We start from the raw sequence: 19649 nt of genomic DNA, 5'->3' as shown, positions 1-19649 counted from the left end.
TTAAATAGATGGGGAGCTCTCTAGTGGCATTTCCAGCGTTTTATGTTTGACGAGCTGACAGAAGGCACAAACCCAGTGTATACGTACAGCCGTATGTTCTGCGGTGTATTAGTAAACATGGGAATTTGGGACTTGCCCATGTTTTGCCATTATTACATGAAGCGCACCCGGCACAGGTAAGGATGCTAATAGTCTCATACTTTCACACCACGTTTTTTCCACCTTGCCTTACCATCTGTTTTGTAGGAATATTCCCCCTAATGAAGTTGCTATGAAAGCCCTAACTTGAGGGTAGAAGTGACATTCCTCCCATACTCTTCACAAAGACATATTTTTAGAATTAGCGATGGTGATATTTTTATCATCTTCACAGACTGCTTCAGAAATTACTATTAAAAACACCACTGCCAAACTTTTCAAGGACATAAATGCTTCAATTAAGTAGTATTTTCTTTTTTAAATTAAATTTCTTAACACTAACAAATACTATATACATTAAATATTATCAGGTAGTACATACTGTACATAAAAATTATATGAAACATTGAAAATACACCTTCCTATAGAAAATGCTTTGTATCCATAGTACTGTGAATTAACTGACTGTACTAATTAACTGAAGACTCACCTAAAAACTGTGTTTTTGTTATAATGACTTTGAATTTTGATATGTTCTGCAATAAGTCTTTCGCTTCTTAAGTAATGACTAATTTTATATTCAGAGTCTATGATTACTTACAAAGTGAAATGAATAATACTATCAGAAACTGAGTGGGAGGCAAGCAAACTTAGCAAACAATTAGCAGATTCCCACTAAATGACATTGTTAATGAACTCTCATAATGAAGCTGAAGCATTCACTGGAGCACAGACACACACTGTGATGAACAAGGCGGTACAATTCATGCAGGCTTACAGAAAGGTGAAATACAAATGGATAAAGGAGTTTTAACGGCATGAAGGACTTCCAAAACAGCACTTTCCTGAAATCTTTGGACTGAGTTCACATGGATGAGGTTTCTTCAAGACCTTTGGCCAGCTCCAATTTTCATGAAGTTTTATGCAAAGCAAGTCAACACTAATCTCATCAACTTCTCCTTTTGAACTGTGGTCAAACCAAAACCAACGTCTGATTTGGTCCTTCCCCGCTGCTCCCCGTGGTGTTGCGCTGCCCGCGCCCAGCACCACCTGGGACACCCTGACATGTTCAACATTTGCTTTTCAGGACGTCTTTGCTGGAAACAGGCTGAGACCATGAGCTCCTTCCCAGCGGGAGAAAGGGAACCCAGTAAGATCCCATGAGAGAGACTGGTGATGTTTGGTCACAAATGCAGAGTGGGTGAGGAGCCAAGCCATCAAAACCTGAATATCAAAAACCATTTTGGGTCACTTACTTGGACGGATCTATGTCTGATGTAGAATGGAGTAAGAAAGGGGACAGAGAGGACCATACTGTTTTGTAACTTGCATTGATGTTCATAAAGAAAATTCAGATTTAAAACTACCTGGACATAAGTATTCACTTAATTCTTACATATTTTCCTGTAAGATCAGGTACCTATTAATCTGATAGGGATAGAGGATTTCTACTATTATAAACATACAGGCATCGATAGAGAGAACATTTTAGAATACTCTTTTTGGCAGAAACAACAGAGCACTGTATAATAATGATTTGTATGTAAAAGAGAAATCTTTATCCTTTAATGAGCCGTACTCACAAATGGCAGCTTGAAGCCATTATGTCTCTATACTGTAATTGTTAGTTACTAAAAACTTGCATCGCTCCAGCAGTAACAAACTGAATAACGAGACAGCCTTGCGGCCAGGTACAAGGGAGTCAAGAAGAAAGGAGCAGTGGTCGCCACCACACTTTGCTGCCATTCAGTTCCCAGGCATTATCGCAGCAGATATTTTCACAGCGATGTTAGTATTTTACTCCATAGTAGAAGTCTTTGAGTTTTCACCTCTATTAATGGAGCAAACTCAAGCCAGCCAGAGCATAGCTCTCAAACACAAGAATATGAAAAGATGTGAATGTTCAGGATAACAATAACAGTAAATTTCTTGTAAATCTTCTGAAAACAGTATAATTCTTTTTGATTTAATTTAGCTGTGTGTGTAGGGAGCGGGGAAAGACAACTCCTAACAAAACAAGCAGCTCCAAACTATTAACGTTATAGAGTTTTAAAGCTTTTTGGTCAGCGTCCAAATAACATAATAACAAACCACAATAGCAAGTATGGGAGACTGCTCCACAAAATGGTTTGAACTAGATTGTTTAATGAACACGTATAAAAGATCAAACAAAACTGTTTTAACGATACTGATTTTTCTTTATTCATGGTATTAATTTGCCCTGTTGAACTACTGGATACTGCTGAGCACAAAACTCCCAGCTTTAAATTTCATCTGGATTTCAATAGTCTTGAATAGAAAAACACACTGACTTTTACTCTTGTATATACATTTGCTGCATGCTTCCCAGATTAATGGGTCACATAAACTTGCACAATGCATAGTCCCTGTTTTATTTGGTTTATGACTAAAAGTGGCTTTCCACCACTGAGTTTTTCTACACTATTCTCAAACCAAGCATTAAGCAGGCAATAATCAGTATCAGATCAAAAATCGATTAAGGCCAATCACTATTCTGTCTGGATTTTCCCAAACCCCCAGCATCAGTCCACCAACATCTGAGAGGCATCATTCACAAGCGTCACCATCGGATAAATAATATAAAAGATTGTACCTGTGAGTGACCGCCTCCTGCTTCTAGTTGATTCACAGTCGAAGGAGCAGGCTGTAAACTTAGACCAGGGGGTAAAGGTGCAGTCGTCTTTGCAGGGAACGTGGCACTCCTGTACGAGGGATGGCACGGCTCCTGCCCACCGCATGCACTCACCGGCATCCGCAGCATCGTCCTGCTCTGACACGCACGTAACAGCTGGAAAGCAAAGGTATAGAAATGTTTATATTCTTATATATACTGTATTATACTCTATGCAGTCGGTACTTGTGTTCTGTGTGAGATTCACTCTTCTGGGTTAATGGGATAAACCTGATTCAGTTTTAGGTCGTTATTCATGCATCACTCAAAGATGTGCTAGAAGCTTCACAAAACCATAAAGACACATTCTTATTTGAGCAGTGTGCTATCTAAATGATGATATAATTCAATATTCTCAAGGAGACAGCCATTTTAAGGGTTTGGGGCAACAGTTTAACCAATGATACATTGTACGACCAAACAAGAAAAGATATAATATACTGTAGCTATGTGCCATAAAACATATTTGATGGAGGCTAGGATTCCCAAGCTGTGATGCACACACCACCCATGGGACTGAAACTGCTCCGAAGTGGAAAAAAACCCCTAAAAAATATAAAAGAAAGCTTCCTTCTCTGAAACTGTCGTATTTTCCATACTTCAGATGAAGAGAACAACTGTCTAAGCAGCCTTCCCATGCAGCGTAGCAAAGCCCCAGCATGTACTGAGCTTTACGTTCACACGCAGCACCCTCCAGGCTGCAGCCCACATTCAGACGTGATGCATTTCTCTGGTTCCCAAAGCATTACCGGGTCTCTAAGACCAGGCCATGGCAATAGGAAACAGCAGGAACAGGGCCTGGCTGAGGCTGAGGTCTCTGAATTTTGAGGTAGATGCCTTTGTGACCAGGCAAAATGTATAAATCTGAGTCAACAGAAGCCTATAATAAAACCTGCTAAAGTTTCAGTGAATTAATAATAAGTAATTATTACAAATAAAAATAGCCTGCACATCATGAAGACCTTCAATTCATTAATAACAATTAATTATCACAAAATCTCCTTGATTATAGGCTATTTATAACCTACATTGTAGGTTAACCAAAGCAAAGATAGGTCATTACTTGATTAAAGTAATAAAGTCAGGGACACACGGACAGAGTTAGGAACTGAATTTGGCCCCAAGAGTCGAGTCATGTCAGGCTCTCTGATTTCAGGCAAGTCCACACATTGTATCATAAAGCTGCAGAAGATGAAATTATTTAATCCAGATTTTGTTATTTAACTTTAACGACCTGTGATATTATTTTATGGAGATTCCTAAATAATTCAGGTTTTTGAGGCTGCATATATTTTTCCTTGTTATCAGCACTTAATTTAACCAGGAGTACATGAAGAGAAAAGGGAAAATAATTCTGTTTTCTTACAGTTAAAGGATTTATTGGGGTGTAACTTTGCAACGAATACACAGGATTTTGGGGTTTTAACTACAGTACTGTATGGGAGCAAGGGATGGGTTGGCAACCACCTGGAAACAGAAAAAAAATCTTATTAAAATGTAATTAGATTTCTAAGGAAAAAAAAATCAGCATTTTAAAGAGTGTGCAAAAGGTGAGCAATTGTTAAAAGTCTCTTTAGACTCAAGTGACAGTAAATCAGCATATTAATAACTACCTCTAAATTGCTGATCCCTGCCTTTCACTTTCAATCCCTATGACCTTTCCTATCTCTCAGCTCTGGCAATCAGAGACTGGGAGACATTCCCCTTCTCAATTACGAGGGCGCGAGGACCGAGGTCACCTCTCCATACGGGAACGTGGGGTAATTGCCCTCTTCAGGAAGGTTAAACGAGTAACAGACTCTGCTGCCCAAGGGCTCTGTAGCCTCATCACCTTCAGCAAGGTCACCAAAGATTTGGCAACGCAAACGTGGCCACACGAAGTACGGCCAAGTGTGTGCAAACCATCTTCTCAGCATCGCTACAACCGCTGGCGTCTGCAGGGAAGAGAACAACATCCTACGCTGCCAGACCCATGAAGCAATATTTGCAATCGCATAATAAACCAGCATATCGCAATGTTTACTACTATCTGAGAGAAGACCACAATTCATTCCTGATGTTTATTAATAGCAACGTAAGTGGTGGAACTTCTAAACAAAGATGTTAAACCTAGACGCTCCATACTGCAATGAGTTATTATCTAATGGCACGATCTTCTGCACAAATGTCCTTAATTTTAAGCATACGAATAATTCACCAAGTCCACTGAGGCTATTTACATGCTAAAAGTAATGGATATATAAGGACACAGAGATCAGAGCAAATATTTGACAGAGATCATGGAGCTTAAAGAAATTAGTGGCAACAGTAAACATGGGTAGAGGAAAGTCAAATTAAACCAACAAATACTATAGGGGATTATGTATGTATAAGCACGGAGACAAGGAGCTGAAAAGAAGAAAATACAGTGGATAGTCTAGTAAGAGACATAAGACCTAAAGAAGGAGAGGAAGATGATCTCCTACGAGGTGTTTAGGGACAGGCAGGTAGCTGAAGATACAGAATTGCTTCTCTTTTCTACTTTAGGAACTTTTTATGTGCAGATCCCGGTAACTCCATAAGGTCATGCCTGACAGAACAACAAAGCCTCAGTGTCAGCAAGGAGAGAAGGCAGCAGCCAAGAGCAAGGAATCCAAAAAGCTTTTTTTGATGCCTAAAATGCTACCTAAAGAGCAAACATCCTGCTTGCCTCCCACTCTCCCAGACTTTTGCACTTATCAAGGCCAACAGTGTTATTACTAAGCTGGTGGGCCCAGATGAGCATCTCTGTGGTGATCCAACTGGCAGCTGCGTCACTTTGACGGGAGAGGGGGCACGTCTTGGTGTACACCCACAAAATAAAACGCCAGCCCTGAACATATGGTACGTGCACACACCAAAACCCCACACCTCCTCGGATGGCCCTGAGCAGGACGATGAACTTCAGTCATATTAGCAGACAACTCATTTCCATTGAAGAGTCCACAAGCATCTTCCAAGACGATGTCAATGCCTGACTTCTTCAGTTTGAGCTGAATTATCTGCAAAATCCTGAGCTTAATGGGCCTGATCTTTGCAGCACGTCAGTCACAAGAAATGGCAGATTTCTGCTACATGCTTATGCTATGCTTGAGGTGGACACTAAAATAAATTAAATAGTAAACTGATTGTCCATTAGGGCATATTAATGGATTGAAAAGGGCCAGAAAGGAAGCATCAGAGCTGCCAGATCCACTCCTGTGGTTTGGCCAGGAACTAGTCACCCCATTTCTGCCTGCTGCAAACTGATTTCCCAGTTAAGTTAGCTTTAACTCAGAACAGAAAAACATTTTCAGATACAGGCAGTTCTGGAAACAGAATGAGACAAATTTGTTTCCAGTGGACCTTCAGGAAATTTAGTAAAATTATTTATCCTCAGTGGTTTCAAACTACTGATTGGTTTGGCTCATGTGTGGTTTTATGTTGCATAAAAATTATTTCCCTGTAATCCTTAGTTCTGTCACAATGGTTTTAAATAAACTCATACCACAAAGCCATTTCTGCTATGTCAACATCTCTTCTTTTCTCTTTTTTTTTTAAGTGGGATACCACCAGAGGGAAATGCAGTCCATTTGCAGCCCTATGCACTGCGAAAAAAAAATAAAATCACATAGTAACGATAAATCCCTCCTAGACATAATGTGTGATTTCCACCATCTCTGCAGCATTTAAAATGTCCACAAACATGAACAGAAACAGCTAATAACAGGACACTGCCAGATAAAGGGTTTAAAATTATAATATTGATTCCCATGAAGAGGGGAAATGCAGGATTTCCTTTTGAACTCCTGCTATTCTTTCTTATTACCACCAGTCAACGCCACCAAACTGGAATTAAATACTTGGGGCCAAGCTCCAGGATGACAATTTAATGCAGTTTTGTTGATACAAAAAAATGGCTAGCACAAAAAAAAAAAAAAAAAGTACACCTTCCCTCCTAACGATAAAAACAAGATCATGAAATAAACTAATAAACTGAAAGGTAACCAGGTTTAAAATGCTAAAAGAAAATACATTTTTTTCAGTGCTGGGCTGGAGTTGTTTAACAGTGTGGATACACCCATTAAGGTGTCAACAAAAGTTAGGGATTAATATGAGCAATTAAAATAGCCACAGATGCAATCACTTTGCTTCAAGGCACGAGTCCAGTGTTAAATGTACAGTTTGGGTAGGAAATCTCCCTTTTTGCTGGTACAGGGTCCTGCCAGGATACTGCACAAGGACTGCTAACGGGATACTCCATAGAACTGTCTCTGTCTTCTGGGTTTATATTTGCACCCACAAGAATAGGTTTGTGTGCCATCCTTTCAGCATATGGCACACAGAAACAGATGGAAGCTATATTCTTTAACTACGTTTATCTTAAATTAAAAGTAAATAGCAGACACTTCTATAAACTTTTACACAGTCAAATTAAATGTCTGTCTGCTGTCAAATTGCAACCTCAGATGACGTTACATCGCCACCGAAGTGGCACGTCAGCATCAAACTGTGCAAACTCAGGTGCTCTTGGTAGGGACGTGCCTGACTTAAGAGCACTACAGATGGTCCTGACAAAGGGAGTGTCTTGAGAAAGAAATATTATAGGCATAGCATCGCATCCAATAAGGAAAGATAACAGAACTATAGTTCCTCTTAAGTAAAAATCCAATTATAGGCAGTCTCGGTAATCATATTCATTTACCGAAGTTATAATCAATTCTCCTTTAAAAATTAATTTCAACAGTTTCCAAAGGGTAAAAAGCTGAAGAGTGAGAATATCAACTACCAACAGTAAAATTATATTGTACCATGGCACTTCAATTTGGGAAACCTAAATTAGTGGTTTCAAAACTCTGGAATTAAATGTCATTAGAACACCTGAAAACAATGACTGATAATTCCAGGAAGGTACATTCAGGCCAAACATTAAAACTAAAGCTATACAGTAGTGTAAATGAAATGGCTGGACTCCGTACATGAACAACAGGATGACCTATGAGGCTAGAAAAGAGATGTAGATACGATAATGTAATTATCTCCTCTGGCTTCAAATTCTAAGAATGTGTGAAAAATCAAAGCCAGCACGTAAAGTCAATGGAATTATTTCAATGTATCTGTTTACCTTCTCACCGTTCAGAAAAATTCTCATTTTGTATTGCATAATTATTCTCGCAACCCTTCAATGTAACAAGATAACAAATAATTTCTTAAACAAATAATTTCTTACACATATCACTAATGATAAGTGAAAAAGGAGTTCAGGGATAATACATTAGAAATAAAGAAGAAAGTAATTTTAAGGATCCAGACTTGCTGCCCATAAGCACCATCTCATAACTCATGATGACCTCATATATTTTCTATATTATGCTCCGTCATACTTAGAACAAGTTTCTCCAAAATCCCAGGTGGAACATTTATGTTATTCTTGGTACGTTAATGTAACCCCTAATTATGGCAGACCAGAAGCAGATATAAGAGAAGACATAAGTCTTCGCTGAGACTCAGGTTTAATTCTAAGGCTCTGATTCTGCAAGGACAAACATACATACTTAAGTTTACCACTGTGACCTCTCCCTTGGATGCAGCAGCACTCCCTGCTATGGACTTATGGAAACAAACCATAACACAATAATTAAAAATAAGTCTGAGGAAAAGAATAAATGGCTCTGGGAGGGACATCGCAGACACAAATCTAAGAAATATAACCAAGGAATAGCTGGAACAACTACTTCTGAGACTGCCTGTTTCCCATTTTGTAATTATGAATGATAAAGGGCTAACAAATGCCACCAGGAAACTGAGTGCTGAATAAACACAGACTCCAACAAATGTGGTCTGTAAACAAACAAGAGGAGGCTGAGATTGGGCTGGGAAGCAATAAAGATGGTAAATATCAACCAAAAAGATAAAGGAAAGCAACTGAAATTATTTGCATGAAAAGGGGTCAGGGAAAAATTGGGTAGAAAAGTTGCGTTGCGGAGCATTAGCATGGAGGAGAGACTGTAACGGGAGGAAGAGGGAGAACTTTGAGATAGAATTAGAAGGGAAAAAAAAAAATGAACAAGCAGAACTCTGAAGATTCTTCTCAACTTAAAGGTCCACATTTCATCTGCTCTGTGGGTTAGTTTCTCTCTGCAGCCCTCCCACAATGAGATGTGTGTGGGGAAAAAGACAGGTTGATCCAGGTACAGGAGCCTCAGAAGGAGGGGGCCAGCGTGGTGGGAAGTCATCTCCAGCACAGCCACAGCCGTGTCCCCAGCAGGGCAGCCGTGTCCTCCCCGGGACAGCCGTCCCCACGTGCTCGCGTCCGACCCAGCCGCAGAGCTCCGCTGTGGCTGCACGTCATCAGTATCCACCAGACGGGAAGGGATCAAGAGGTCGGTACACGAGGTCTGTGTCCCAGAGGTCCGTGTCTCTCCCACACCGCTCACTCCTCATGGCTCAGAGTCTCTCAGCCAACACCGCAGTGCAAGTATGAGAACGGATCAGTCTCTCTGAAAGGGATTAAATATGTCCAGGGCTGCATATTAAAAGCAGAAAAATCAGTGCAGCTGGCTTCCGTCATTTAATGCCTTAAACTGGACTCCCCTCTGTTCCATCTTAAAATAAGAGTACAATTTTTCTTGGATAGTTATGGATTGATAATTTGGTTGGGAATATATGGCTTAGATCATTGAAAAAATTGAGCTGTACATGTCAATTTTCCCAAACTGCGTGACTTCGTGTTTTAATTCTTCCTCAGCTGTGAACCAAGACTGCCCAGTGTTTAAAGAGAAGTAGGAGAGAAATAATATTGCTGTAAAGCCCATTCCTCCTCCCACTCACACACTGAATGCAGAATATGGGATTGATACATTGCTATCCAGCACCATTTTCATTTTAATACAAGTGTTTCTTATTGCAAGTGGTTCGCACTCTGCCTGGCTAGAAAAACAAAATAATATGATTTTTTAATGTTTCAAATTTACTTCGGCCAGATAATAACTGCAATCTGAGTGCTTCTACATTATGCAATCAGTCTAAGGAACCTTTCACAATTTTTCCCTTTTTTTCTAACTTTATTATAGGTTTTGAATTGCTTTTACTTTCATTTTCTATTAAAAAGAAAATCAATGGAAGTGCATTAGATGATTAATGATAGAAATTTTGCTTCTGCTGCTTTCAGAGAACATAACAAAATACAAAAATATGCTTCCTTTATTTCCTCTTTCTGTGGCCCACAATTACTAAAATTACTTGAGTTCAATTCATTTGTAGCACCCATCATCAAGTTATATTTAAGATGAATTGTTTATTGCACAACTTGAAAATAAAACTAAGACATCCTGTTATATATACACACATTGAGACCACAATAAATAAAGTGAATCAAACATGCCAAATAACACGAGAGAGAGAAAATGGAAAACAAGCACAACATTTACATTATTTCTAGTAACTCAAGTTGAAAAATCTCCTAGCTGACTAGGAAAGCATTGACTTTCTTCTGAAAGCTCTGCCTCAGCTATATATTCCCTGGCCAGTGTTTTTAGTGATAGCTGGGTGAACGTAAAATCTAATGCCACCTGTTTTATTGCAGCCAGGTCCAATTTTTGGTAGCACCCCATGGTCATCTTTCACAACAGCAGTAGAGAGCTCAACGCTAAGCCAACCCACATGGCAAACCCAGCCTTCGGAACGTCCAGAAGAGAGCCCTGTAAACCTGCCCAGCCACACGTCCATTTCAGTCTGAATGGTTTTGGTGTTGGGTTTGATAAAATTATCCACTTTTATCCTCTTTCAGATAACTGGACCTAAGAAGACATTACATTATGTTGGTTTAGGAAAATGCATTTGAAACTCTTGCTCTGGAAGGCAGGTACTCTGCCATTTCCACTTCATCTCTCTCGTTACAGTGAAGAGCGCACACTAAATCCAGAACACAACACTAACACACTGACATATTTACAGCTCCCCCAACATTATATTTCAAATATTATGGTCCAAGGTAAAACCTAAAGATTTTAATCTATCCTTCCCCCTCAGCTCCCCACTCCCCATTTCCACCCCAGCATTGGCTCTTCTTATTTTAGCATTCAAAATTCCTTGCTGCTCTTGGCCCGTCAGGGACCAGCAACTAAACCCCTGTGGACACATATGGGCCCTTCAACAACTTTTCAACTCATCCTGATGCCTCCCGCTCCCACCTGCCCAATCTCCCCCTCCTCAAGTTAATTCTGTTGTCAGTGTCCAAATCCCACCCTCCGAGGGATGCTCCAAGCCCCAAGTACGACACCACGAATTAATCTGCCGTTGCATAGATCTCCTCATTACAAAAAGGGGTTGTGGCAGCCTGTTGTCCATTGCAGTGGATTCATCCTGTTTTCTCACTGCCTGGTCACAGAGCTAATGTTTAAGGAAGAACAAATGACTACCTGAAATTATCAGCTCCTCCCTGACAGTACTGCCTGTATAGCGCTGTTTATACCACTGAACACAAGTGAAGACGTGTGGATTTGGACAGGTATAAAATAAGACCAGAACGGGGTCTCCTCTATTTAATTAACCATGCTTTTCCAGAATTCAGACAATCCTGGTGTTTTACAGGATACAGACTTGTCATCTTTAGCAAAGTTCAAAACTGCAATTCTGAAAGTACTAACGTGGAAATTTGGAAACCTCCTCATCCCTTTTAATACTCAACTCATAGAAACTGCTGTTAAATTTTTCTAAAGCACCAATGGCTTTTGCAGATAAATGGCTTTTGCATAAAACTTTCCACCCCAACTATCACTTTTCGACAATAAAGAAATTATAAGAATACGAAATGCTTTGAGGTCTGAAGGCCACTCATCTCCAGCCCGAAACTGGTGAAACAACTGAATCTGCTTTGACTGAAACTAATAAAATGCAAACTCAAATAATTAATCTGGTCTAAATTAACTGTCTTCCAGCCATCATCCAATATTGTCTACCTCGGGAGACAAAATAAAGATCCTGTCCTTGATATCGAAGGATCAGCACAGTCTACCTACAGTACAGACCCTGGACTTAGGCTGAAGGTAAGAGAGGCAGAAAGAGATTGTGAAAAATCTCCCATGCACGAACTTGAGAAATCAAATGTTTGGGGCCTTTCAGGAGATTTGCCCAGTGGGAAACCTAAGTACACAGATTGGAATCCCAGTAAGAGCAAAGTCATACTCTGATGTGTGAGAGTTCCATACATATATACATAATGTATAAATTATACACACAGAAAGGCTTTTTATACTTCTTCCAAAACATTCATAGTGTGTGGGGAAAAAATGTTTTACAGAAATGCTACCTCAGGGCATCCTTTCTTAGAGCAGGGAAAAAAAAAAATTAAAAAAATCCCAAATTCTCCAGAAGAGACTAACAGTCCAAGATACTGAAGCATATATTTCTATATAGTGTATATAAAAGACTCTGATTCCCATAAGAACTGGTATTCCCCCTGGGTCATGTTAAATGAACTTTTTGTGTGAGCGAAGGCATCCCAATAGGTTTGTCTCTTAAGAATAATAAAAATAATTACACTCATCTTTCCTTTTGTTTGTTGTTCAGACCATTCTCACTGCTAGTACATTCCTTTTTACTCTTTTTTTGAAGCTAACAGATCTAAAGGGACTATTTGTTTTCCTGTTGTAGTCTCTTAAAAACAAGGTAAAAGATCAGAGAGGAGGCAAACAGAGATATCTTACAGTATGTTATATTTTTCATATGATGATCTTCTCTTTTTCTTGAAGGCAGAAAAAAAAGAAAACATTTCTTATTTAGCTGCTGCTACTCTTGTTAAATTTCCACTAAATTGTTATAATTGAGTGGGGATTATAGAGCAGATTGTATTCCTGCAGAATCAATGGGAAAACTCATTTATTTCAACAGGAAAAGAACAGAACCTATTACACTTTCTTTTTAATATCTATGAATGGAGCATTTGTTTGCAAGCATTTGTTTCAAAAGCAATTACACAATCCAAACACTGATTGATCACTTTAAGATCATTCATGTATAACAGATACAATATTTGGACACAAAAAGTCCTCTCTTGTGATTTCTTTACCATCAGTTTAGATAATATAAATTATAGTCTGTTTAACCAAAAAACCCCAGGATCAAATGCAATAAAACCAAATTAATACAACAGAAAGTAAATTGCATCAGAACTGGAAATATTTTCTACCCCGCTGGAAGATTATTAGTATTTTTAGCTATTCCTCACAAGCTTCATTCTATAACCCCAGGGTAGAGCTGACTGGGACACTACGCTACATTTTCTTATATTACAGTCTTTCCAGCACAAACTATTTTAATCTTGGTTATAATAAATCCCCGGTTTGATTCTCATCTTATTCCCTCTTTTCACCTGTGAAGTTTTGTTCATCTTTGCTGGAGCTCAGAGCAGTTTCTCCCACAAAATTGCTCTGTGTGTGAATCTTTCTTGATACAGAAGGTTTCTGCCAACTGCCATCACAAGATCAGACAACATCATGCTAAAAGTGAGAGCACTTAAAGCTGAGGAGGGTCACCTTTGGAAAGTAACTTGGAATAAAATTTTACAGAAATGGTTTGTTTATTTTTTCTGACTTCTTAAAAAATGTTCTTTAAAAACAAACAAACAGCAACCACAGAATCACAGACTGGCTGGGGTTGGAAGGCACCTCTGGAGATCATCCAGTCCAACCCACCTGCTAAAGCAGGTTCACAGAGCAGATCACACAGGAATGTGTCCAGGTGGGTTTGAATGTCTCCAGAGAAGGAGACTCCACAACCTCTCTGGGCAGCCTGGTCCAGGGCTCTGGCACCTCAAAGTAAAGAAGTTTCTCCTCATAATCAGATGGAACCTCCTGTGCTTCAGTCTGTGCCCGTTGCCCCTCATCCTGTCGTTGGTCACCACTGACAGGAGTCTGGTCCATCCTCTTGACACCCACCCTTGAGATATTTATAAACATTGATGAGATCCCCTCTCAGCTTCTCTTCTCCAGGCTGAACAGACTCAGCGCTCTCAGCCTCTTCTCATAAGAAAGGTGCTCCAGGCCCCTTAATCATCTTTGTAGCCCACCGCCGGACTCTCTCCAGTAATCCCTTGTCCTTCTTAAACTGAGAAGCCCAGAACTGGACACAGTAAGAAAACAGAGCCCATGATAACATAGAGAAGAGACAGCAATTTGATGGCACCTCTGGAGGAAGTGGCCATCTTCTGCCAGTGCCACAACAGTGGACCCACCACTTTCTTCTCTATACCCTTACCATGCCCCTCCTGGCTCATTTCAAAGTGGTTGAGTCACAAGTACCTCTCCCCAGCTTCCTCCTCCTCTAAGAGCAGAAATGTCCTCCACACCCTTGAGAAGTTCTTGGTGTCCTGGCAGAGCATGAGGACCTATGGTCATCTCTGGAGAGGCAGGTCCACACCAGCCATGGAGGGCAGCACCAAGGGGCACATCAGGGACTCAGACCTGAGGCTGCCTCAGGGACATGAAGCCCAGAGGAACATCTGAACCTTTCTTCCCTGGAGAGGGAACAAAGACTATGGGCAACTATGCCCAGCAATACCAATTCCCTTAAAACCAAGTAAACATAATCAGAGGGACTTCCAAAATTTCCCGAAGTGGTAATTACTTCTTCCATTTTAGAATAAGTTCTTTAGGAAATAAAATTCAATGCAAAACCAACTCAATACTTTGAAAACCCATCAAGATTCACATCACATTTCCTTTTCAGAAGGGAGAACTGATATTTGGAATTTTAAGTGTGTATTTCAAAGAAAAGGTAAATAGAAGCTTTTTAATTCATCAGAAACCCAAAGGAAAAGGAACTTTCCATACAAATGTGCTGCATTTGAGAAACTAACTCTTGTTGTTGCTACAGCGAAAGTATAAATACAGCACACCACGAATTCGTAGTAATTTGTTTCTGTGAGCAAGTTTGACATGGCACGGCCACATAAATTAAGATTGTACGACTACACAGAACTGAGAGATTCTCTAAAATATCACATTGGTATTTTGCCTTTTATAAATCATTCATCGCGTCAGACCTTTTTCTCAATTTCTCTTTAAACCTTTGTCTTGTCCTATTTGAAGACCCACGCTCCAGGGTTATATCTTATCAGTTAATTAACTTTTAGAATGGAAATATAGCAAAAATGACTACATAAACTTTTGCTCATATATATCAAAGCCAATGTCAACCAATGTGGTTCCTGTGTACCTAATCCAAGAGACCTATAATAAAATCTCATCTTCCATTTGAAGCCTGAGGCAAAAGTAGGTCTTGCAGGGAGGTTTAGTAGAGCAATAATGTTGCTCAACAATTTAAAGATTGGTCTAGCTACTAAACTTTATGCCATGAGGTTCTGGCATTACGTTTTTAAACACCAAGATTTCACCCACAGCTTTCACTTACTCAGACTAATGCAAAACTCATTTCAGGGAAAAAAAAAAAAAAAAAAAAAAAAAGTTATTTAACCCCCTCCCCAAAAAAACCCCTTGAAAGTAACACTCCTCTTCAGTGGATCAAGGCAACGCTAACAGGGACATATGGCGTATGTATATGCAATATATCAGTCCTTCACTGCGCATTAATGAACAATTTAACAACAAAATACCAGAAGCAATAAAACCCATCACTTTCATTCAGGGTCTATAAGGTCACAGCCAATGAGGAACAAATGAGAAGCCAAGTAAGCTGGAAAATTTGAATCAACAGACAAGAGGAGGAGGATCCTCAGAAGCAACTTTGATTTTTATTTTTCTGGTTCTTCATCCAACATCAGGAGATCTCGCTAATGGGTTTAGAAAAAGAATAAAAATTAAAAATAAGGTAAGAGGGAACTGAACAACAGCCAGTGCTTGAAAAGAATGAAACAGAAAGAGAATAAAGAATTTGAATGGGAACTGGAGCCAGAGAGGCTGCTGCGAGGGCTGGGAGAGCCCTGTGGCCCCTCACCCAGTTCTGGGCGCATCTCAGGATCAGGATCCTGAATTCTTAATTCCTGCCATTTCGGAAAAGCCACAAGCAGTCCTTGAAAGGAACCGCACTAAAGGAACCAAGGTCAAGTATGAATTTTAGTTTGTATTTTATCTCTGAAAAATAGAATAGCAGTGTTTTTAGTAATAGATGGAGAAAAATCTATACACAGCAGCCAAGTGCAACACCAGTCATCCTTATTAAAAAGTTCCATGAAAAGTAATGTGTCCTGTAGCTGAAACACTTCACAAAGGATTTTGGTTTCTGAATGTACCAATCTTATCAGATAACAAGTGAGCAGAACTTTAAGCCACATCCGGAATTAAGGCAGAAAACTTGTACCGCAACCACAGCTCCTGCAGACGATGTTGTGAGCAGATCCCTGTCCCCACAGCCCATGAAGGTCCCTCCCTGTTCCCCTCCCTTGCACCCAAGATCTGTGCACAGCATCAAAGGATGTAAAGGAGGATGTAAACTTAAGGAAATTCCCCTGAAGGCGATGCCAGCCCCATTCGGGACTTTTTCTCCAGCTCTACTATACAGCCCACAGCCTTACCTATTTCTACTGAAGCCAGGTCACCTTCAGTTCATGGAAAAGGGCCCAGTGCTGGCTCTTCTTCAAACAATGGTCTAAATATCAATATAATCCTGCTATATTCACCTTTTTTATACCCACTAAGGAACAGGGCAGATTGTTTATTTATTACTAGGCACGAGAAGCATGTCCTTGTTAGGTTTTGGGGGGAGGAGTGAGGGTTGAAGTGGAATTTTTTTAAGTCGATCAGGTGCACCACCATGCCAAAGTTATTCTCTGCACAACTCTGCACGTCATACAACTGTTCAATACAGTGTGAAAAAGCAATGCTCAGTCTCACAAGTAGATGTTCTATAAAAAACAAAATACACACAAACCCCCACTCTTAACCAGCCATGTGCAAATTTTCTTAAAAATTAATCTCCTCCAGGAGCAAATGGTCTGCGATTCTCTTGGCAACATAGAAATACTAAGAAAGCCTTAATAATCTGCACTAGAAATCAGAGAATCACAGACTGGTTGGGGTTGGAAGGAACCTCTGGAGATCATCCAGTCCAATCCACCTGCTAAAGCAGGTTCACCAGAGCAGATCACACAGGAATGTGTCCAGGTGGGTTTGAATGTCTCCAGAGAAGGAGATTCCCCTTGAGATATTTATAAACATTGATGAGATCCTCTCTCAGCTTTTCCAGGCTGAACAGACCCAGCGCTCTCAAGTCTCTCTTCATAAGAAAGGTGCTCCAGGCCCCTCATCATCTTCATAGCCTACCGCTGGACACCCTCCAGTAATTCCTTGTCCTTCTTAAACTGGGAAGCCCAGAAATGGATAGAGAACTCCAGGTGCAGCCTCACCAGGGCACAGTAGAGGGGGAGGAACAACCTCCCTCGACCTGCTGGTCGCACTCTTCCTAACACATCCCACGTACCGTTGGCCTTCTTGGCCACAAGGGCACTTTGTTGACTCATGGTCAACCTGTTGTCAACCAGAACTCCCAGGTCCTTCTCTGCAGAGCTGCCTTCCAGCAGGTCCTACCCTAACCTGTACTGGGGCCTGGGGTTATTCCTCCCCAGGTGCAGGACCCTACACTTGCCCTTGTTGAACTTCATCAGGTTCTTCTTGCCCAGTCCTCCAGCCTGTCCAGGTCTTGCTGAACGGCAGCACAGCCTTCTGGTGTGCCAGCCCTTCCTCCCAGTTTGGGATCATCAGCAAACTTGCTGAGGGTGCACTCAGCCTCTTCATCCAGGTCATTGATGAACGGGTTGAACAGGACTAGACCTAACACTGACTCCTGGGGAACTCCACTAACTACAGGCGTCCAGCCAGACTCTGCACCATTGATCACAACCCTCTGAGCTTGGCCATCCAGCCAGTTCGTGACCCATCTCACCGTGCATTCATCCAGCCCGCACCTCCTGAGCTTGCCTGTGAGGCAAGGTCAGGAAAATAAACTTCCAAGTTTGAAATACAAACTTTAGAAAGCACTGAATGTTTTCTCACAGCAGGTCAAAAGTCAAATAAAGACTTCTCTTCAGAAGTATGAAAAAAATAACTATATTCTTCAACTGCATAACGGAAAATTTCAAGCAGAACCTGAAGTTACTGGAAATATTAAGAGGTTACAAAGACTGTAAATTTTGGCAACACTCAATAAAACAATTAAAAACTCATATATTCTAAAGATATTTTTTATATACTAGTAATATGATACACAAGAATATCAAACCAAAATTAGTTCACAAATTGAAACGGATTTCTGGGAAATTTCTCCCATTACATTATACATTAGCTACAGTTTGTATAATCAAAAGCAAAGATGTATTCCAGCCTCCTTTAATTGAATGAAACCAAATGGCATCAGTCTTACACATTAAGACAGTCCCTTTCCTGACATTTGTTCTACAATAAAATTATGAATCTGGAGGAGAAAAAAAGGTGGTTTTCTGACTGAAATACTCCCTTCTTCCCCACACCTCTCCAAGGAGCAGACTCCACAAAAACCACAAGGTATTTGTGCTGCCTTTCAGAAAACTTGAAGACAATTTACTTGGTTATTTTACATAGACATCACACTTCTACCTAAGTACACACACACACAATCCATTCCTTGTAGGTTTATATACATATATACATCTGTTATAATTTACTCTTTCCTGTGTGGTGTTTGGTTGGTTGGTTTTTGTTTGTTTGTTTGTTTAAGTGCAGGATTAAATCTGTATGGGTTTATTAAGAAACTTTCCCAAAGAAGTTTCACTAAGAACAGTTTTTAGAAGTCAATAAAACTTCTAATCTTTTAGTTTCAATAAAATGCAAGAGAACACACTGTAGATTTAGATTACCATATCAGTACGTTTGATTTACTCACATTTTCGATGCGCAGACAGGCAATTCCCATATATAACTTTATTCCAAAGCTGTGACCTTGACTTTTACCAAAAGTTCAACAGCAGGGATATTGGTTTGGAGGCAAGATGAAGGAAGAAAGGAGTTCTCACAGATAAGATAATGAACTGTCAAATGCGTCTCATGAAATACTACTGTTTCGAATAGACGCTCTGATTTAATATGTGTTGACAGTCGATTCAAGAATTATGACTAGGTCATTATGTAGCACACTGACTACAAAGCTTGAATTACTTATTTGTTTATCTCATAAAGCATTAGGTGCATGAACCAAAGACATCCCCACAGCCTTCCATGCAGGGATCAAAAGTAACACTTCAAATAATACTAAATTAAATGCCACATATTGAAGGTGTATGATTAACAATGTACACACAATTGGAATTTGTCAAAAGGTAAAGAAATAAGTATTGAAAAATAATATTGGTAAAGTTACTGATTACACCAAGATTTAAAAAAAAAAAAAAAGTTGTTCTCCACTTGTTGAAAATAATAAAGGAATGTACAAAATGGCAATTTTAACTATTAACTCACTATCCTAATTACTCATACAACCGTAAAAATACAGTGAAAGCTTTAAAAAACAGCCCCGAATTACAAGATTATCTCCTGGTTGTGATGAGAATGGTGTAACCATCCAGACTATAAACACATAATTTTTTTTTCCTCTACTAAACTTAATAAATGCAGCAAGATTTTTCTAATAAAAAGAAGAAAAGATGAGCTTCCAATCTGATGTGCCTGCTATCAATAAATGAGAAGTCTTGATGAGACTACAAGGTTTCCCAGTGCAGTAAATATGCAAAAAGGCTAAGATTCATATGATGCTTTCCACAAATCCTTGTATTCTACATTGTCCAATACATCAGAAGCCCATTTCACGCTGCTACGTAAGATTATTCTAGAAAAAA

General features: G+C 39.8%; 1 protein-coding gene across 1 annotated transcript in view; it reads right to left on the bottom strand.

Moving 5' to 3' along the window:
• THSD7B (thrombospondin type 1 domain containing 7B) overlaps positions 1-19649 on the bottom strand; it is a 314098-nt gene that overhangs the window by 96507 nt on the left and 197942 nt on the right. The window contains exon 14 of the mRNA XM_065637807.1: positions 2753-2947. Coding sequence (XP_065493879.1) covers positions 2753-2947 — 195 coding nt within the window. The remainder of the gene's footprint in view (positions 1-2752; positions 2948-19649) is intronic.

Source organism: Caloenas nicobarica, chromosome 6, assembly GCF_036013445.1.
Source record: "Caloenas nicobarica isolate bCalNic1 chromosome 6, bCalNic1.hap1, whole genome shotgun sequence".
In the NCBI taxonomy this organism is placed as follows: Eukaryota; Metazoa; Chordata; class Aves; order Columbiformes; family Columbidae; genus Caloenas; species Caloenas nicobarica.
Note: the sequence above shows the minus strand (reverse complement) of the source record. Positions and strands in the feature narration are given on the sequence as shown.